The sequence below is a fragment of the Trachemys scripta genome, chromosome 7 (genome assembly GCF_013100865.1).
Source record: "Trachemys scripta elegans isolate TJP31775 chromosome 7, CAS_Tse_1.0, whole genome shotgun sequence".
Taxonomy (NCBI): domain Eukaryota; kingdom Metazoa; phylum Chordata; order Testudines; family Emydidae; genus Trachemys; species Trachemys scripta.
In genome coordinates, this window is record NC_048304.1 from 20407020 (window position 1) to 20427920 (window position 20901).

Genomic DNA, 20901 nt, shown 5'->3' on the forward strand with positions numbered 1-20901 from the left:
CTAGAGTGGCCGTTGCGCCGTTGGTCGGCCCAGGCTGGCAGAGGCGGGGCCTGGCGGGAGGGGCGGGGCAGGCGCTGTCTGTGCCCCACAGGCAGGGTGGGGGCGAGAGGAGCTAGGGGTGACTCCCACCTCACCCGTTGTTCTGCCCTAGACGCTGTGGCTCAGTTCCCCCCCCCCGTCACAGGGGGATGGGCAGGGTGAGCGCTGGCTCCCAAAGGGCGCGGCGAAGACCCACGCTACAGATGGGCAAACTGAGGCACTGCCCGGCCGTACCCACAGGCTCCTTTGGAATTACTTTAGAATGGCCTCAGTAGGCGCGAGAGCTGCCAGCCCACGGCCTGTCTGCCCCGCAGTGACCGCGCCAGGTGCTCCAGCAGCGGTGCCCCCAGGCAGGCGCACGGGGCGGGGTGGTAGCCGGGGACGTGCTAGTGCCAGGCAGCCTCGGGGCTGGAAAGTGGCCCGTGGAGACCAGTAACTGGCACGTGTGACCGGGGTAGCTCGTCTAGCCCCTGCCCGCAGTCACTCCCGTCCCGGGGGGCACGTAACGGGGACACGGCGTTCGCCCAGCCTGGAGCACGGGGGCAGAGCGGACACAATGGGAACAACCGCTGCCAAGAAGGGGCAATTAGCGAGCGCTGTCCAACAGGCCTTTGCAGCGCCCCGCACTGAGCAACGGCAGCCCCGCGATCCGGCCCTAGGCAGCTCTGCACAAACGGGATGTGACGGGCGCCGCCATCTCCTGCCCTTGCGGGCTGCAGCCCAGCCGGCTGGGACGGAAGAGACGTCAGGCAGAAGGGGAGGAGAGAACAGCGCTAGGAGCCGGCTGTGTCAGCCCAGCCTCCCCTGGGCTTTTCTGCAGCGACGGGAGGCCAGAGGGTGCACATGAGCGTGCAAAGGCCTTGCCAAAGGAAGGGGGGCTGCCTTCATCATCTCCGCCGTGTTTGCTTTGTGTCCCCCCACCAGTCTCTGGTTGCTCCCCTTGACAGACGCTGCTTTGAAGAGGAAACAGCATGGGCAAGAAGCGCAAAGGTTCCCTGCAGCAAGAGGCTGCCAACAAGAAAGTCAAGGGAGAGCCTGCTGCAGCAGCCACCAGGGCCCCCCAAACTCACAGGCAAGAATCAGAGGGTGAGTGTAGAAATAGACTCTTTCTTGGGCCACAGTCTGTTACAAGCAGTTGCATAAGCATCACGGAGAATATAAAATCAAAGAGAAGCAGCCCCTGGCACCAGATTGCGGGAGGGAGATTCATTTGGAGGGAGTCAGGGAGATTTCCCCTTCCCCCAACATGCTCCTTTGGAATTACTTTAAAAATGACTTTTAAATGATCTATCTGTGCTGATGAAGGATTTTTTGTACCATATTTCTATAGGACATTTAAAATCTTACTTGATTTTTTGGACTTTCCCCTCATTTAAATGTTACTGTGTTTGCAAGCCTCTGGCCTGCTGTCCAAAGTGCATTTCTAATTAGATTGTGAAGAACAAACCAAATTTTCCCCCGTAGTGTTTATTTCTAGCGGCATTCATTCTGTGACTTCAGTTTTCCTGTAAGGTTTTTATAGGAGTTTAAAAAAAAAAAAAGGTAAAAGTTTATTTAGAATTGTTTTTGACTCTATTTTTCTGTTTAAAGCTTAATAGAGCGTTTGGAATATTAAACAGCAGATATACCCCTTTAAAAACACAATCTGTTTTCATAGCCACTAAATAATGTAGTGTTTGTGTTTAACTCCATCTGCTGATATGTTGTCCCTTATACAATGTGTAATCATGTGATCATGACTGATTTAGCTTTTTTTGTACGCCTCATTTAAATTGTACAGATGTTACATAAGCAAGATAGTTTCCTCTCTAGAATTGAGAAAAGTTCTTAGTGCTGTCAGTAGACCATCCAAGATTTCCAACCTTTCCTTTGTCACAATGAAAGAGGGCAGGATCAAATGAATTAGTCTGGCAGCTTCAGCTAAGAAAAATGAAAGGTTCTAGGGTAGATTGTGGTTGGTGGCTTTTAGTAAGTACAAATCATTTTAACAGATCTTTAGGGCATTATCTTATCTGTGTAAAATATAAGCATGGAATTCAGGCCATTCTTAATGCAAATAATAGAATTTGATTGATTGTACATCTGCTTGTGGAAAAGGCTAACTGAAAAAAACACTATAAACTCTTAAGGCCTGAGCCTATATTTCTTGTGCATCCAACACTCCGGCTCATAATTAATATTATACTATGGTATCGTCGTTCCTTTACCACATCTTCCGTGCGTATTATTTCTCTCTGGATTTCACATAGGTGTAGAACAGGGAGTCTCAAACTGGGGGTTGGGGCCACTCGGGGTCGCAAGGTTATTACATGGGGAGGTTGCGAGCTGTCAGCCTCCACCCCAAATCCCGCTTTGTCTCCAGCATTTATAATGGTGTTATAAATTAAAAACACTTGTTTATATATTTAAGGGGGGTCACACTCAGAGGCTTGCTATGTGAAAGGGGTCACCAGTACAATAGTCTGAGAATCACTGGTGTAGAAGATGATGTGGTGAGAGTTCCAAGCAGTCTATCATTCCTTAACGTGTGAGAGAGACCCTAAATTTTCACAGAGAACTGTCCTGCTCTTTTGTGACTGCTCTGTCCAACATATTGGATTTGGTCCTTCAAAGTGCTCAGCACCTTTAACTCCTGTTCAGTGAGAGTTGAGGATTTGGTCCATTTTTTTCCTTACATAGAGTGGCTTTGGAAACCACTTATAGATATGAAATGACTATTCCTATATACTGGATACCAAATGAAATAAATTATGTGGAACCATGCCATATTCTAAAAAAGGAGGAAAACCTAGCACATTGCATGAGGGGATTGTGCCCATCAATCCAATCTCATATGTGTATAATGCAACCATCACAGTGGGCACAGTGGTTTCACCCAGGTGTGATGAGGAAAGCATCTTGCTATTGTTACGGGAGAATCTTCAGAAAAGAGGTGCTTTAAATCAGTCTTGCTAAATTCCACTTGTCTGGGGAAAAAAGCCTTTTGCAATAGGTGATTACAATATTTGTTTTTCATCCACCATCAAAGGTAAGGGTAGGTATTGTCTATCTTGTGTATTTTGGGCTGCCAAATTTCCCTGATGGTTTTGCTTCAAATGCACTTTTTGGTAAACACTTCACATTTGTTATTAAAATATTCTCATAGGCAGTATGTTCATTTTAAGCCTTCATTTTTCCCTGCCGCCTATGAGTGATATATGCTGGCTCCCTTGAAGTTGTTGGGAGTTTTATTATTGACTGAGTTCTGTGGAGCTAGGATTTCGCTCTTTGACATGTATTTTTCCCCTCTGATCCATTGCAGATGATTTTGAAGAGGAAAAGCCCAGTATGAAGAAGAATCTCTCAAAAGTTTCTGGTGGAAATAAGAAGAAGAAAGGAGATTGTGACACTGAAGTTCATAGCCTACCAGGTAGATCTTCAAGGCAAAAAGGAGCAAAATCAGTAGCGAAAGAGGAAAATAACATAGATGTAAAAAATAAAGGGAATCGTAACAAAGGGGAAATGTGCAGGTAAGTTAATGTACAGCATCAGCATAACAGTCTGGAACAATATTGTATTCACTGTTAAATCTGTTTAGTTATAGCCTGATCTTGCACATACGCACATGTTCCTTTACTCACACTAATAACCTCATAGTTCCAATATGCACTTGAGCATAATTATTCAGGTGCATGGTTGTTTGCAGGATCAGGCTGTTGGAATTCATTCTGGGTGGAAGGCTAATATTTGAGACATTTTCAAGTTTTAGTGCAAATAATTGTAATTTTATATGGAAGTTGTCAAGTAATTTAGGTCAAAAATTCAGGTTTGTTTGTCTTTAAATGAAGGTAGGGAGGAGGAATGTAACCTATGACAAGAAGCAATGGGCTTAAACTGCAACAAAGGAAGTAATAATCCTGCCTTCTGTGCAGGGGACTGGACTAGATGACCTACTGAGGTCCCTTCCAGTCCTACACTTCTATGATTCCATGACATTTTGTATTTAAAAATGTCAATAGACGCTTTTGTATGGACTAATAGCAGGAAGTGAAACTGATCAGTTTTGTTTCACTGGCCAACCTGAACAAAATTTACTAAAATAGCAAAACAGACACAGTTCTAATTCCTATTCTTTTTATATTGATGAGGCTTCAGCAAGATTAACAGTTCAGTGCATGAATTCTGTAAGGCCCTGATCCTGCAAAATGTTATATGGAGACAGAACCTCTGCATCTATGTAGAGCCCCATTGATTTCCCTGGGTTTTTTTGAGGGTGCAGATATCCATCTCCATGAAGATCCTTACAAGATGGGGACCTACATTACACACTGCACTGGGAAGAATATTTCCCCATATGTACTGTTCTCCCTCTATTTATGGTAGAGATGTTTTACTTTACAAGTACAGATACATTCTTTGCATTTGTGCTTTGCTTGTCAAATATTTTAAGGCTTTGCAGCTGTTATTTTTAATACAGATACATTGTATTTGTTTTTCTATTATTTTAATATTGTTTTCCTCCAATTTTTAAACAAACTAGCAAACTACACACTGCAACTCTGAAAGCCTTTTTTTGTTGTCTTTTGTAATCTTTATAGTGCTTTACCGAGCCCCTCTCAGAAGGAGATGACTTTGAAGAGACAGTCAACTATTAAAAAAGAAATGGATGATGATGATGATGGAGATGGAAGTGAGGATGAGTGGGAGGATGTGGAAGGTAACAGTCTTTTACAGTGGCCCTATCAACTATTATGCTCTAAATATTGTCATATACTGTTCTCAGTGATGATTTATTTGATTTTGGTGCAATCTCTCTTGGATTCAGATAGTTTCTACAGTCACTATTACAGCTATAGATTTTTTTATTGAATCTCTTATATAAATATTATAAAGGATCTAATCTAATATACAGATCAAGATTTTGAACGTCCCAGTGTTCATGGGTGTTTAAAGATGGGTCCAAACTAAAATCAATATACTTACCAACAGGTGGCATTTTAGCCTCATATTATTCATGCATAAACAGTGGATAAAGGGGCAGCCTTACCCCTTTTCTGACATTTCCTTTACTGCTTACTTAAATAACACAAGGTTCCTAGCAGAATTTTCCCCTGAGTTTAGGATTGCTCCCTGCAGAACCTCTCTGTCTTGCCCCTCATTCAGTCTGCCTCAGAAAGACAGTAGGGACCCTTTTATGTATGGTAGTTGGTGTTACTAAGACCCACCTAGTTTGGCCGCCAGTGTCTGTGAGCAGAACTGCTCTGCATATTTAAGCACCTGATACCTATTAACATGTGTAGCAGTGCTGCTACCCAATATGTGGCACTCTGAACTATTTGTAAATATGAAATATCACCTTATGCCGAGAGAAGCTTAGAATGAGTCCAACAGAAGAATCAGACTGTGATTTCCTAGAGATGGGGACTGGGCAAGTTAAGTCATTCAGTCAGATACCAGTTAGTTGGCCATCAAACCAGGCTGTGAAGACTAGAATTGTATTGTCTTGTAGCTGTAAATGTGTGCCTACTGAAGTGAACTCTCTACTTAAAAACACTCCTGAGTCTTGCCAGTCCTTTTGAACTGATACATTCAGGCTAAATCTTTCACTAAGACTAAGGCACCAAGGGAAGAGGAGCTCCAAAAGCCAGAGGGTGAAGTCGAGAATACCAAGGCTATGGTAGAATTTTGACATTGTTACCGTACGTAATAATATCTCTCTACCACAGGACACATGGTAGAGCCCCAGAACATGTTACTTTAAATAGGGCTGCAGCGCTGTAGAGAAGGCTGCATTCTCAGCTCCTACCTAATGTGGAGCACCCAGTCCACGAAAATATGAATGAAGATTATTTTACAAATAACTGTCTAAATGTAGTGATCCTGTAAGGTGCCATAGAGACTGATCTGAAACCCAAGTGCTTTGTCCCCACAACAAACGCAGCATGGCCCATAGCAAGGCAAAGCTTCCCTTATGCTGCTCCACCAATGTTCCTCAACCCACTTAGGAAGAAATTATTTGTTCTTTCGACTTTCTGCTAAAGTGATGTGATTGTGATGGTAGTGTAGTGAAAGGGAGACCTGTCTGCTAGAAACTGGACTGAGTCAATACCTTGATACTAAAGCGACTGGCATTCCATGAATACCTTAGATACAGAATATCCGCTCATTTAACATAGGTTACTAAAGAGACACCCAATGGCAGCGACTTTTGGCAGTCCAACTTTGGCTATGTTTGAACAGATGAACTTGAGAGGAGAGACTCCCCAGGGCCATTGATTCCATGGGTATTAATTTTAACTTTCCATTTCCAGAGCTCGAAGATCCTGTCCTGGATAAGTCAGGAGAAGCTGCTGCCCTTCCTGCACTGATGTTGCCCAGCCAACCAGTTGAGATAGAAATTGAAACTCCAGAGCAGGCAAAGAAAAGAGAGAGAAGGTAAGATCAGTTATACAGGGGAGGCAGCATAGGCTAGTGGGTAGAGCAGGAGGGGCAGGAGTTGGGAGACCTCTCAGGTTCCAGCTCTGATCATTGTCTGGCTGTATGACTTTATCATCAGTTGGGGTAAGTAAATGGTCATAGCTCCATTGACTTGAAGTCACTGGAGTTATGACCATTTAGACCATCTGAGGATCTGTCCTCTGATCTTTAGATGTGCTGAGCATCCAAAACTTGAACTGAAGTCAATGGGAACTCACGGTGCACAGCACCTTAGAAAATCAAGCCCTTAACTTTACTGTGCCTTTGTGTGTCCCCATGTATAAAGTGTATATACTTTTATAAAGCGGTTTGAGATCTGTGGCTGTTGTAATGTAATTATACAGTACTATAACTGTATATATCGGGGTGGCCAACCTGAGCCTGAGAAGGAGCCAGAATTTACGAATGTACATTGCCAAAGAGCCATAGTAATACATCAGTAGCCCCCCATCACTTCTAGCGCCTCCCACCCACTGGCAGCTCCCAGCACCTCCCGCACCTTCCGATCAGCTGTTCTGTGGTGTGCAGGAGGCTCTGCGGGGGAAGAGCGAGGGCACTGCAGGCTCCGGGGAGGGCACGGGAAGGGGTGGAGTGAGGGCAGGACCTGTGGCAGAGCCGGGGTTGAGCAATGAGCATCCCCCAGCACATTGGAAAGTTGGCGCCTGTAGCTCCAGCCCCAGAGTCAGTGTCTATACAAGGAGCCGCATATTAACTTCTGAAGAGCCACGTGGCTCCAGAGTCAGAGGTTGGCCACCCCGGTATATACCTCCTTTGTCTTTTCCCATTTCCATAAGATTTTTTTAATATAGTAGTACCCCATCAGTAAATTCAGTTAGGAACAGCCCTTTTAGATCCTGTCACAAATTTGGGTAGCCAGGCTAAGAATTTACATCTGGTCTTATAAATCTGTGCATACTAGTTACAGGTAGAATCTTGTTACCTGTATGCTGAATTTTTCTTTCCTAATTCACATGGGTATTGGGAGAGATGAGTAGTTAGTTAGTTAATGAAAAGTGCTAAATAATACTAAGTATTTTTTTATTGTTAGTTTGCTCTACCCCCTTACACTGACAGCTCTTTAAATTAAGGCACTAAGTCTCAGTAGTAAGGTATGTAGAGCTCACGGTTTTTTAATCACATCTGCACCTCATGACTGTTTGCATAGAATTGACTGAATTCTCCCAAAGCATGCACGGGTCTCCGTGTAAAACCTGGAATTGATTCTCTGACGCATTCTTTTTTTGATTATTCAGAGTCCTGGTCAGAAACCTGGAATGGTAGGTCCATAGGGCATTACAGCATTCATTTATTTTATAACACTTTGCAGAGAGAAAAGGAAAGCCGAGTTTGAGACCTATCTCCGGAGAATGATGAAACGCTTCAACAAGGAGGTTCATGAAGATACGCATAAGGTGAGGGTCACAGAAGCAACATGGCAGAGAGGGTACAGATCATGAAGACTTCAGAACAGTTGTGGTATGTGATTAAAAAGGCACAATGACATGCAGAGCCAATTCTGATCTGTATGATCCATGGACATGCCTAGAAATTAAAAGGAAAGTAAAGTTCCAATCAAATTCACATACAGGTTTCTCTCTGACCATCATTTGGAATGCCCTGCCGCTTGGAGAATCTGCATTACTGGAATTCAGGAACAAGATAGATGTCAGTGGTGTGTGTATATAGGATTAGCTACTGAACTGGGGTGATTCCTGCTCATATTCATGGAGTTAAACTGTTCATCACATTTGGGGCTGGTGATACTGATGAGCACCAAAGGGATTTTGATCCAAATCCTCAAAGGTATGTAGGCACCTAACTTCTATTTACATCAATGGGAGTTAAGTACTTACATACCTTTGAGGATCAGGGCCTTTATCACCTTCCTCTGGAGCACTGAAGGGTAAGATGGCCTTGTGTTCAAGGCACTGGGGCTCAGGAGATTTGGGTTCAATTTCTGTTTTGACACAGATTTCCTCTATGCCTCAGGTCCCTATTGCTAGATCCAAGGATATGACTTTCCTACTTCACTAGAGTGTTACAAGAATAAACCCATTATTGTGTAGTGCACAGATATGGTGAAGGTAGCCAGATAAGTACCTAGATACATTGAGTTAAATTAGGAAGGCATATGTACATGATTTTATCATTGTTTTGTTATTGGCGGATCTCCTTCCAGCTTCTGTTTCCGTACTGGCTATGGGAAAAGGGTGGGAAATCCAGTACAATGAAAAGTATTTAAAATAAGGACTAGCTTTTGACTTTGAAATTGCCTTTGAAGATGAATATTGCTTCTGCTTTCAGGTGAAGCAATGACAGTTGTTTCAAATGAACAAGACACAAAGTTGGTTTTATATCTGTTTTGTGCCTAGTCCTAGAAAACAAATGATGGGAAGTGTTTAAAACAAAGCTCATCAGTGTTTCCAGATGGTAGATGGATGCATGGCTGTCAAAAAGGGAACTTAACTGGCATTTCATTTTGCATTAATTTCAGGTATAGTTTTAAAATTTGCTCCTCCTATTTTAGCTATCGTTATTTCACTTCCCTAATAATTGTGTCATGGAGAGGGAATTGAAACAAAAATCTTAGAACTGATCATTTGAAAGACAGAATTTATGCTGTTCCAGCGGAGGCTACAGAAATTGTAGTCACAAAAGGCCACGTTCTCCTCTGGCTTATATGGCCACAACTCCTTTGAGAATCTTGGTATCTCCTTCCTCATATAGCTATTGGGTCAGATTCATGCTGGTATGTTAACTGTAATGGTGTTGCACCTGAATTAATATGGCTTGTTGTATTAGCTGAAGAGCCTTTGGATTTGCCCTATCCCTGGCTGTTGATGGAGGAGTAAAGTCATTAACTGTACCAAAAACACTGGCTGTTTCAATCTTAAAACCTATTTTCTATCTCCTCCAGGTTCACCTACTATGTTTGCTAGCAAATGGTTTCTATAGGAACAGGGTCTGCAACCAGCCAGATCTTCAGGCTATTGGCCTTTCCATCATCCCCACCCACTTCACTAAAGTGCCTGCAGGTCGTGTAGACCTTCTCTACCTCTCCAACTTGGTGAAATGGTAAGAATCTCCCTTATAAGCCAGCTCTCTCATGTTAATTTTTGATGCAGCACAAGGAGAAAGATCAAGGTTGATGAGTGTAGTCACCCAAGCTCAAGTGATTTATCTTGTTAAATATTAGTTTGGGGAAAATCCCCCCTCCTTTTTTTTAAGGGGGGGGTGAACTATGAAGCAGTTATTCAGGAAACTGGACACTAAGGTGAATTTGTCATTCTTCAAGGTTTGTTGCAACCTTCACTATCAACACTGAACTCTCTGTTGATGATCGAGAGAGCCTGCAGTCCACTTTAGAGAGACGCTTCGCCATCTACGCTGCAAGAGATGATGAAGAGTTGGTCCATGTGAGTGACTTGAAGTCTGGAAGCTCCCGAGGTTGCTTGCTGGGTTTGGATGCCAGATCACTGGGGCAGTATTGCTGCTGTAGAGGTTGCAGGTTAAGTTCAAGGGGTGGGGCTGAATTTGAAGAAAACAGATAGATCATCTCTGGGCTTCGGCTTTCTCTTTTATTTTTTTCTGTTTTGAACGTAGCCTCTGTGCTTTGAATGACATATGTGCCTTATAACCTGAACAAGCACCCACTGGGGTTCTGCTGTGATTAGGCCCTGGTTCTAAGCTGTACCCAACTGAAGGCCTGGTGACTTTGACCCTCTGTTCTAAGCAATATCCAAGTGCGTTAGTGTAATTGGTCCTGATGCTGGTGGCTTCACAGATAAGTGTGTGCATTTGTTCAAAATCATTACCCCCGAGTCTGCTCTGGCAGTGCAAAGCAACTTCAGAGACAAATTAACCAGCTCCCTAAAGATTCCTCTTTTGTAAAGCGATTCCTGGGGTCACACAGCCCCTTCTTGGTCCCTGGTTTAAAGGGTTTACCTGAAAAAAGAGTTGTGATCAAGGTGTCACTGCATTGAGGCAATCCTCAGCAGTCAGAATGACCCCTTGAGGCCAACACAGCCAGGTGTGATTTAGAGCAGCCTAAAGGCTTTAACTGACAACTGTTTTTCAAGGCATCTGGCAATAAGTCAGCCTGTGACTTTGGAACTGGGGTAGGGGGCAAACTAGAGTCATGTCTTTCCAGTTCACATAGGGGTTGCTGGTTAAAGAAAAATAATTCATGAGTATAAAACTGAACATTGAGGGAAGGTTTCCCATTCTTTGGGAGAGCAGCATGTGAACTGCCATTTTGCAGGCTTTCTGCCCCCAAGTCCATCATGGTCCTTGGAAACCTGGGAAATTGCAGCCTTGATCTAGTTGTAGAATGTCTTTGCTGTGGCTGGAGATGTAGAAGTACCTCTAGTTAGGAACTGAGGAATCATGTTTATATACATTGGCGGGAGAGGAGCACAGACAAAGTGAACCATGCCTAAGTTTGAACGCTTCTGGTTTGAATTTATCTGTTCTTGCCCATTTCTGCTGAACTCCCACATAACAAAACAGTCAGCAGGTCACCACTGATACTAGGTTACAGTTACTAAATTACCATTGCAGTGTCCACATGAATGGCAGATGTTTCTGTATAGTAACATCTTGTTAGCATACATAATTTACTCAATCTGTCCTTGAAAGAGGTGCCACTTTGTCTTCTTTCATTCCGTTTACCTCAGGAATGAGGAACAACGGTTCAGTGTTGGAGCACTAGACTAGGACTTGGGAGAACAGGGTGCAAGGCCCTGCTCCACCACAGACTTCCTTTGTAATCTTGGGCAAGTTATTTAACCTCTTTGTGCCTCTGTTCCCCATCTATAACATGAGGATAAACACATATATTGTGAGACATTGACATTGTGGTAATGGGCGCAATGTAAGTACCAGAAATGAATCTTTATCAGCACACATGGAAAGATCTGGATGAAACTGACTTTTGGGTTAAAATCTGGCTCCAATGTGGTTTTAAGCTGGCTGTTCATACTTAAAAAAAACAACCCCCTCTCCCCACCCTCCACCCCCAACCTCAAGTCTTTTCTTTTTTCTTAAATAGATGTTTTTACTTATTCTACGAGCATTACAGTTGCTGTGCCGGCTTGTGCTGTCTCTGCGACCCATTCCCCTGAAAGAGCCAGCAGGAAAGGTAGGGTTCATTGGGATTGTGAAAGAAAGGAATTGACTATTTTAGGGGTCCACACTCTGGCCCAGAGAATGATCGTTTGGAGTCACATGATGTTAATGAAGAAGAAAAAATTAGGCTGAATATCAGAAAAATCTTTGACAATGAGCTGTATTAGGGCAGAGTTGCCAGGGTTTACCTTAAGGTGTGATGTTAAACCGATTTAGCTAACAGTAAAGGCTGTGTGGACACTCTCTTATTTTAGTTTGAATGTCTTATTTCAGTTTAGCTTATACATGTTTCTATTCAAATTAAGATTAATAGAAATAAGCCAGGTTTAAACTGAAGTAAGAGTGTCCACACAGCCTTTGCACCAGTATAAATTAAATCAGTTTAAAGCCACACCTCAAGTTGAACTGGTGCGATTGAGACAAGGATTTAAGCTGTAGAATGTCTTCCACCACTTTTCTTTGGAGACCAAGTTGCTTGGGACTTTTAAAACTAGGCTGGATGAAACACTAGAGTTGGACTGAATGATTGAATAGGTCTTTTCCATCTCTGACATCTGTAATGGAGACTAAGGCCTGGTCCACACTAACCCCCACTTCGAACTAAGGTATGCAAATTCAGCTACTTTAATAACGTAGCTGAATTCGAAGTACCTTAGTTCGAACTTACCGTGGGTCCAGATGCGTCAGGCAGGCTCCCCCGTCGATGCCGCGTACTCCTCTCGTCGAGCTGGAGTACCGGCGTCGACGGTGAGCACTTCCGGGATCGATCCCAGAAGATCGATTGCTTACCTCCGGGTCCGGAGGTAAGTGTGGACCTGCCCTAATTAACAAGCTCAGATCCTTTAAAGCCAGCCAGCCCGTGTATCTAGTCAGTGTTTTCTTCTCTGGGGTTAGGAACACAGAATACAGCCTCTTGAAGCTCACCAAATGGCCCTCCCCAGCTGTTTGACTTATGGTTCCCTAAAACCTGCATATTAACAACAGTGTACTGTACTCACAAAGTTTTGTTCCGCTTCCACCTACCCCAGTTAGTAGAAGTTGGAGTTTGTCTAACAAACGTTATTTACTCTAGAAAAATCAAGATCGCCTCTTTTGTTTTCAGGGCAAGAGCTCCTGCAAGAAGCACGCTGCCAAAAACCCTAAGGCTCCATCAAGAAAAAGCTCCTGCAAAGGAGCCAAGCAACAGGAGACTCTGTCAGGGAGTGAAGGAGCTGACAAGGAATCAAACACCTCTGGAACCAAAAGGAAAAGTAAGTCAAAGGTGATCAAGGATTGCCAGGAACAAAAGGAATCCAGTGATGATGAAAGCAACCTCGGGGAAGAGGAAGGAGCACACAGGCCCAGAAACAATTGCCGACGAAGAGTGACCTTGAAAGTGTCTTACAAAGAGGAGAGTGGAAGTGATGAGGGCAGTGATTCTGAGTTTGAGGCTTCGGAGGAGGAGGACAGTCATTTCTCTGATGAGGATTTTGAAACTGTGTCTAAGAAGCAGAAAAGATCATCGGGGCCCCATAAAGCAAGGATAGCGGTTGAAAACAGCAGGAAAACCAGGTCTTTGGAATCAAAGGGGCCCAAGAATTCAGGTGGAAATGAGCAATTGCTGGCAAAAGCAGCTTCTCCAGGCTCTTCTAATACACCCAGGAAGAGGAACAAAATCATATCTAGTGACGATGATGGGGAGCAGGAGGTGGTGAAAGTGACAGGCACAGATCAGTGGCTGGAAATCTTTGTTGAGCGGGAAGACAGGTGGGTGTGTGTGGACTGCGTTCGTGGCATCGTTGGCCAGCCCTCTATGTGTTTCAAATATGCCACCAAGCCAGTTTCCTATATTGTGGGGATTGACAGCAACGGGCACGTAAAGGATGTAACACAAAGGTACGACCCAGCATGGATGACTTCGACAAGGAAATGTCGTGTGGATCCCCAGTGGTGGGAAGACACGCTGGAACCATATAGAAGCCCCTTTGTGGAAAGAGAGAAGAAGGAAGAAAGGGAGGTAAATGAACACCAGATATTCGGGTCATTTCATACCAAGAGCCAAATCCTGACATTCTGAATCTGGCAAAACTCCCTGGGAGATTTTCCCTGAGAAGGGATGCTGGGATTTGGTGCCAGAATATTTGCTGTAATCATATCTGGGTGTTTTAAATCTGGGATCACTAAGGGGAACATATATATATGTTAGTTACAAGAAATAAAATAAAATGGAGGCTGTTTAGGAGAGAATCTGGGGAGAACAAATGCAGAGGACAGACCCATTTGTAATTTGTCGCATAGAACAGCATTGCCCTTGTCGTTAAACACTTTGGACCAAGTTCATCTGTGGTGTAATTCCATCAACACCAAAGGAGATACACCAGGGATGCCTTTGGTCATTTGGATTACCTGCTTTTGTATGGGTTTCTGATTCTTTTTGGGATCAAGTTTATAATACAATCTTTCTTCTTTTTGTAAAATGCTGGTGCAAAAGACCATTGAATTCACTATTATTTGCATGGGTCATGCAGTTTCTAGTTAAGCTTCAAGACCAACCGCTGCCGACAGCCATTGGAGAGTACAAAAATCACCCTCTTTATGCATTGAAGAGGCATATCCTGAAATATGAGGCCATCTATCCTGAGACTGCTGCTATCCTAGGATACTGCAGAGGAGAGGCAGTATATTCCAGGTGAGACATACATGCTTGTCATATTGTAAAAATTTATATAGGTAGCTAAATTGATTGAACATCAGCAAGAGTTCTGTGTATTTTTGCAATCCATTGAAAGAGTATAGACGGTTGCTTTTGTTCTGGCGTCTTTAGAGACTGTGTGCACACACTGCACTCCCGGGACACCTGGCTGAAGCAAGCTCGAGTGGTGAGGATTGGGGAAGTGCCCTATAAGGTAAGGGAGCTTGGAATCACGTCATTGCACTGCCCTCTCTGGATAAATAGTCATTGCTTTTATACCTTTTACACAGACAAGATTTGCACTGGGGGTGGGATTCTTTCTCTCCAGGCTGCAGGGAGCTGCCCTGCTGCTGTGGATCCATCAGCCAGCCATGCGCCAGCTCTAACCAGAACTCCACTATGTGCTCTTCACACTCTCAGGGACCATCCCTGTTTGGAGGCCTCCTGCCTAGCAGAACTGCACTCGTTAGATTCTGTTCATAGCCTTCCAGGATCCTTCCTTGAACTGGAGGATTTGGCCCCAACTTGCTCACAACGTGCCTAGGTGCATCAAGCATAAGCTATAAGTTACAGATGTCAAAGCTATAGAATGAGCGCTCCTTTCCTCCCATACCCTTCTCTTTCGGTCTCCCAAATAAAATCTGAGATCCCTGACTAGTGTCCGTTTGTTTCTAAAGTGTGACAAATGCAGCCATTGTGTTTACACAGATGGTGAAAGGATATTCCAACCAGGCAAGGAAAGCACGACTGGCAGAGCCTTCAAACAGGGAGAAAGACGATTTGGGGCTGTTTGGCCTGTGGCAGACAGAGGAGTACCAGCCTCCTGTGGCAGTGGATGGAAGGGTAGGCAGGAGGGAAGAGAGGGTGGTGTGTGTGGGGTGAATGCAAAAATCTGGAATGAAGACACAGGCTTTAGTTTTCTAGAGCATCTTTATGTGTTCGAGGTAGAACAGTCTGCAGCTTCTGGATCCCAAAGTTCTGGGATTTGTAGATTATATTGGTTAACTGCCCAAATTTTAGTCACACCTTAAGTAGGCCTCCATTTTTATGATTGGAAATAATTATGGAGTTCTGTGCCTGCAATTCAGGGCTTGCAAACATGGGGAGTTATTCTCGATTAACTTTGGAAGTGAATTAAGTTAATTTGGAATAAGGCACTCTTGTTCCAGTGTAAGAGCATCCACCTATGGAGAAAATTGGAAATAGTTAATCTGCTTGAAATTCACACCCCACCATATTCTGGATTAATTTTTAATTTTAATTTTCAAGCCCTTAGTTACGAAGCACAGATGGTAACCATAAACCAGGGTTGTCAGTGTAGTTGCAAAGTGTAGGCCAATGCCTGAAAATATGGCTTGTGTCCTGAATATTAAAGAATTGTTGCCAGATGTCGCTAATCAGACATTCAGAATAAGGATCACTAAGCAGACACTCGTAATGTATCTATTTCTGAATGAGAGGAGAAATTTCCATTCATCTTCTGACTGAGCATGAGCTTCACTTTTTATTTTCATTTTTCAAAAACAGGTTCCCCGGAATGAATATGGAAACGTGTATCTCTTCCTGCCCTGTATGTTACCAATAGGCTGTGTGCAGCTAAAGCTTCCCAACCTGCATAGAGTGGCACGGAAACTGGACATTGACTGTGTTCAAGCCATCACTGGATTTGATTTTCACGGTGGCTACTCACACCCAGTGTATGTGATGTGCCTGCTTTCTGGTTTGTTTGATTTGTGAGGATTTTGTAAACTGCATGGTGGGTGCTCCGTGCTAAGGGGCTATACCATGCCATTTTCACTGTCAGCTGCTGTAGAGACAGAACACCTCAGAGCAAGCTGTGGCACGTGACATCACAGAATTCAGCTCAACAGCCTGTCCTTGCATTTCCATTAGCAGCCTGCTCTTGCTCTGGAAGAGTAGGGAAACCATGTGAGATACTCTGCTTTCTCTGTCTATGATGCATCAATATGTATTGGCTGGCTTCCTTTCTTCCTCTAGCACTTGGCCTGTTTTGCGGATGCATAAACTGATAGATGAATGTATTCTCCTTTTCAGTACTGATGGCTACATAGTCTGTGAAGAATACAAAGAGGTGCTCATCGCAGCCTGGGAGAATGAACAGGCGGAGATAGAAAAGAGGGAAAAGGAGGTGAGAATTATTTTCACGGGGTCTTTATTTTTATATTGAACAATAAGTTACCTTCACTTACAGTTATGTAAAGTAACAGTCAAACATGGGGGCTATTCAAGCATTAAACACAGAGCTGAGCCAATGTAAATGTGTAGTGGTCACAATCTTACATTTCAATAGAACCACTTGTCCAGCTGGATCCCAAAGCACTTTAGTCTGTCCATACCCTGGGCTAAATTTTAGGCACAATATAATTACCCAAGTTGGAATTTGCCAGGGAACGAGGGCCAGCATCCCTGCTCATTCAAAAATAGTTATGAATGGCCATGACATCAGTGTTATATTTAATCCAAATGATGGCCCCTCCAGCAGCCCTGGTTAGTGGGGCATTGATTCAGTACTTACTTTGAGAAAAGTGCCCAATTCAGTATTGACTCGGAGATGAATGCCCCATATCCTGCAGCATCTATTGACATGTTCTTTTGGGGCTTCCTATATAAGTACTGGCCAATCCTGACACTGCTGGGCTTGTGAGATGTGACACTGCAAAAAGCCATACTGGCTGCTGATAGTGAGTAAAATGGGATAAAGTCATATGATGGAGTAAATACAATGATTCCTGTACAAACAGATACCTCTTAAAATAATGATGATTGGTTAATAGGCCTACTGAATGCGCAGGAGTGATGCAATACATTTAAATTAATATACAGAATTTTTCTGTTTTGTTTAAACACCAAAGACTGTTTATATGGGTCTGAATATATCAGAATTCCTGACTTTAAGGATTTATTTTTTTGAAATAATAATTGCACATAGAAAAGAGAGAAGAGAGCACTGGGGAACTGGAAATTGCTGGCAAAAGGACTTCTCATAAGAGAGAGACTGAAGCAACGCTACTGCAGAAAGGTAAGAATCTGTGTGTATATCTGCTACTAGTAAGGACTAAGGAAAATGATAGCAGTAGAATTTGCACTGGATTCTTGAGTCTATTTTTTTTTCTCAGTTCTTACAATCTCTTCTTGCTTATGGGACAGCTCAAATGATTGTGATCAGGCTTTGACCCTTCTGAATGTCAAAGGTGGGGAGGTGTAAGAAGCCCAACTAAATGCTTCCTCGATTCATTTTAAAATATATTTAACATTGTAATTTGTCTAGTGCTCCCTTTGGCCTTTTCATGTGTTAGTTGCAGCCTGTGAAAACGCTTCTGGGCTTGTCATAGCAGATGAAGCTAACCGAGCACCATTGCTGTCCTCTCTATTAATGCAGCCTAATTACATCTCTTTCAACACAGCTGCTGGTGGTCAAGATCACTACATGCTTAGTCATTTGATGGATGACGCATGTAATCTTTAGCAGCGTTTGACCCTGTCTTGCTTTATACCCAAAATCTTAAATTTTCAATTGATACATCAGAGAACTTCCAAAATTTCTTCCCGCAAAGCTCTCTTCCCCTCTTCTCACACTAACTTTGAATAGGAGCTCATACTGGGTTTTGAACAAGAATTCAGCTCAATCGTGTCAGTTGAAATCTCATCCCTATTTAACATAAGATGAGCACTCCGCAACCAGGCAACATGGTTTTATATTATGGCCCTATTCTTCTGACATAGCCACTTCATATTTTGGATTTCTTAGTCCAAACCACACATGTAGTTTTCAGAGGAGCAAAGTGACCTGTGTTGGTTTGGGTTATGAAGTGAAATGATTCTGTCCTTAAATATGTTTTTCCTCATGCTTGGTGATAAGTCAGATTTTAAAGCCGGTTTATTCTTACACTCTCCTGACTAGTGAATATTCTTTCTAAACTTGAATTAATGCTGCACATATGAGACATGGACTGATACTGCTTTGTGTAGAGAATTACATAAAATGTACCACTTGTCTGTTATAGATAACTCCTGCTAACTACAGCAGCATGTTCCATGGTGTTGAGACTATATTATGACAAAAAAGACCCTTAAAAAACACCACCTAACCACAGTTGCCAACTTTCACATGGTACATAAGCACCCAGACTTTCACAATAAGCCAAAAAATCAAGCTAATCCCATTTCAAAACAAGGCCCAAACAAGCCAATCCCTAAGAACCCCAATACTCTGTGACTCGATCCCCCGCAGGGTGCCGTGTGGGACTGTGGTGGGCCTGCACCCCAGATTCCCTCCCCCCCTTGCCAGGAGCCGATTTAAAAAAAAAAAAAAAAAAAAAAGCTACAAGCCGAACAAGCTACAAGCCAAAAACTAGGAAACAACAACTCACAAACCAATTAAGCCAAAAACAAACCCAATTTCTGTGGGTTTTTTTGTGGGTTTGGCATGTCTGCCCCTAATATTCATGCTTATTTTTTCCAGAGTGAGGCATCCGGCTCCATGATGGAGAAAGGAGCTGGATTTTCTTCCGATGAAGAAGGGGAGCCAAGTTCAGAGACTCCAGCCGAAGATGTGGTTGTTTCTTGGCCTCAGAATCGGCAAGTGGATGAACAAAGAAAAGAGAAAAAAGGCAGAAAGAGCAAGCGTGAAAAGAAAGGAGAAGTAGCACACTTGTTCCCCTTTGAGAAGTTGTGACCAGAACTGAGTCCTAAACCCTTTGCATTCAATTTCCCGATGCAAGGATGAAGGTGGTTGGTTTCTTTAAAACCATCTAGTAAATACTTTCAGAGCTAGAAAATGTTTGTTTTCTACTAGTTGTCTACTTGGGACTGAATGAGTCATAATTCTATAATTAGAGCAAAGAACAGATGTGGCGGTAGATAAAAATACATCACAACAGGAGCATACCAGCCCGTGTGTGTTTTCAGCCCTTCAGTGTATAAGCATTTCTGGTGGTCAGAGGTGGACTCTCTCCATAGTGTAATCTCAAGCCTCTCTCTCTCTGATCCAGCATTAAGAGTTCTAAAAATATGAAACTGGATTTATTTCTTTTGGAGTCATGGGTAACCTTTTTATTTGTGGAGTTTTGAGGAACAGACTTGTAGATATCCTATACCTTCTGAGAAGAGTGACCCATTGCAGCTGTTCTTCCCCTTTGACAAGTATTGTCACCCCTGCAGTATACCTAGCTCTGCATCACTTTCACGATCTCCTTCCCCCAAGTCTTGTTTACTGACAAACAGAAGCATGTGTAGCTGCTATTCAGGAGTCCCTTGTGTACTCTATTATTGGCCTATTATCGCTATAGGTAGTTAACCCATATTGTTTCAAATCAGTCATGCAATAGATTGTTTTATTCACATTTGTAGTCCATCATCACAAGGGAGGAAATGTAAAGAATCAAGTAGCACCTCAGAGCCTGGCAGATCCCTAATATTTACATGTTTTGCAAAGGACAGAGATTTCTTAAGCGTAGTTTTGACTTATTTTACTTTCCCTGCCTCCATAATCCTTTCTAGAGAGAGAGAGAGAGAGAGAGAGAGAAAAGTCTTGAGATAATTGGGACACTGTCATGTTGCATTTTTTAAAGATTTTTTTTATATTGTCACCATCTTATCATTAAACTAAAATAACTAACTTGTCACCCTTAATGTTTATTCACTGTCTGCATATGGCATAGCTTAGACAATGAGAACAGACAAGGAACGTTTAGTTTGGTGCAAAATTTGAAAGAGCACCATTGCCAGAAGTAAGTCAGTGGGACTTGGGCACTTTTGAAACTGTTACCCATTATCTATAGCAAGTTTCACTTTCTCTGCAACACAGTGTTGGGTTTGTATTCTAAACACTGTAAGGGAATGTTTAAATCCATGCAAACTGTTTATGGGATTTTTAAAAAAAATGTAATTATCATTTCAATCTATTTTTTAGAAAACCTATAGTTGGGCTTAAATGGACCTAAATTTTCTCTTTAAGAAAACTCCTAGTTATGGTGGGAATACAGTAATGTTAAGAGCCTGCTGCTTTCTTGCCTTATGCCACAAGTTCAAACTCATTGTAATCCTAGTGGAGAGGCTAAAAATGCAAGAAAAAAAGCTTTAGTACTTATGTATATTTAGAAAAATATTTTTATACTGAATTTTTGGAAAAAAATAAAGTGTTTGCAAAGATCAATCTTGTGTATGGTCCCTGTTATTTCTATGGGTCATTTATCTGTATTCCCAATGAACAATTATTAAAGGAAAAAAGCAGTGACCCTGAGATAGCTTAGTTATCACACTTTTGTATTACATCAGCAGTATCACCAGTCCTAAGTGTTCAAAACATGTAAATTTGGGGTTTTTTACATTCTGCTCTTGAAGCTTTTTTTAAACAAAGATTAAAAACTTTTTTTAAATGAAAGCTGAGATTCTCGGGTAATTACTTGACTGCAGATGAGGCTTCAAGAAAAACTCTGTATTGCAAGATTTGAGAATACTGCAGCAATTACCAGAGGGCCCCTTCAGGGTCTGGGTCCTCCTGTGCAAATACATATGAGGACATGCTCACACCCTGAACCATTTTCAGTGTAAGGGCTAGAATCCAACTCTAACTGAAATTTTGGAGT

At 42.7% G+C, this 20901-nt stretch overlaps 1 protein-coding gene across 2 annotated transcripts; it reads left to right on the forward strand.

The window, feature by feature from the left end:
- The first annotated feature begins 351 nt into the window (after nt 1-351).
- Nucleotides 352-19181, forward strand: XPC (XPC complex subunit, DNA damage recognition and repair factor). 2 transcript variants are annotated; one of them, XM_034777082.1, is made up of 16 exons: nt 352-811; nt 3340-3548; nt 4617-4735; nt 6330-6453; nt 7823-7907; nt 9413-9570; nt 9791-9911; nt 11546-11635; nt 12725-13618; nt 14130-14290; nt 14426-14507; nt 15002-15136; nt 15821-15990; nt 16349-16442; nt 17244-17333; nt 18777-19181. In XM_034777082.1, the coding sequence occupies exons 1-16, from the start codon at nt 596-598 to the stop codon at nt 18987-18989; spliced, it is 2961 nt and encodes a 986-aa protein (XP_034632973.1). In that variant the 5' UTR covers nt 352-595; the 3' UTR covers nt 18990-19181. The 2 variants fall into 2 exon arrangements, with proteins under 2 accessions (XP_034632973.1, XP_034632972.1); XM_034777081.1 differs by having other exon boundaries at nt 356-1125; nt 3341-3548.
- The last annotated feature ends 1720 nt before the right edge of the window (nt 19182-20901 follow it).

Excerpts from the sequence above, each read along its gene's own strand:
- XPC (XM_034777082.1), top strand. The coding sequence starts at position 596 with ATGGGAACAACCGCTGCCAAGAAGGGGCAATTAGCGAGCGCTGTCCAA. Across the intron at positions 13,619-14,129 it reads AGAAGAAGGAAGAAAGGGAG|TTTCTAGTTAAGCTTCAAGA; the intron begins GTAAATGAACAC and ends TGGGTCATGCAG. Across the intron at positions 16,443-17,243 it reads TAGAAAAGAGGGAAAAGGAG|AAAAGAGAGAAGAGAGCACT; the intron begins GTGAGAATTATT and ends AATTGCACATAG.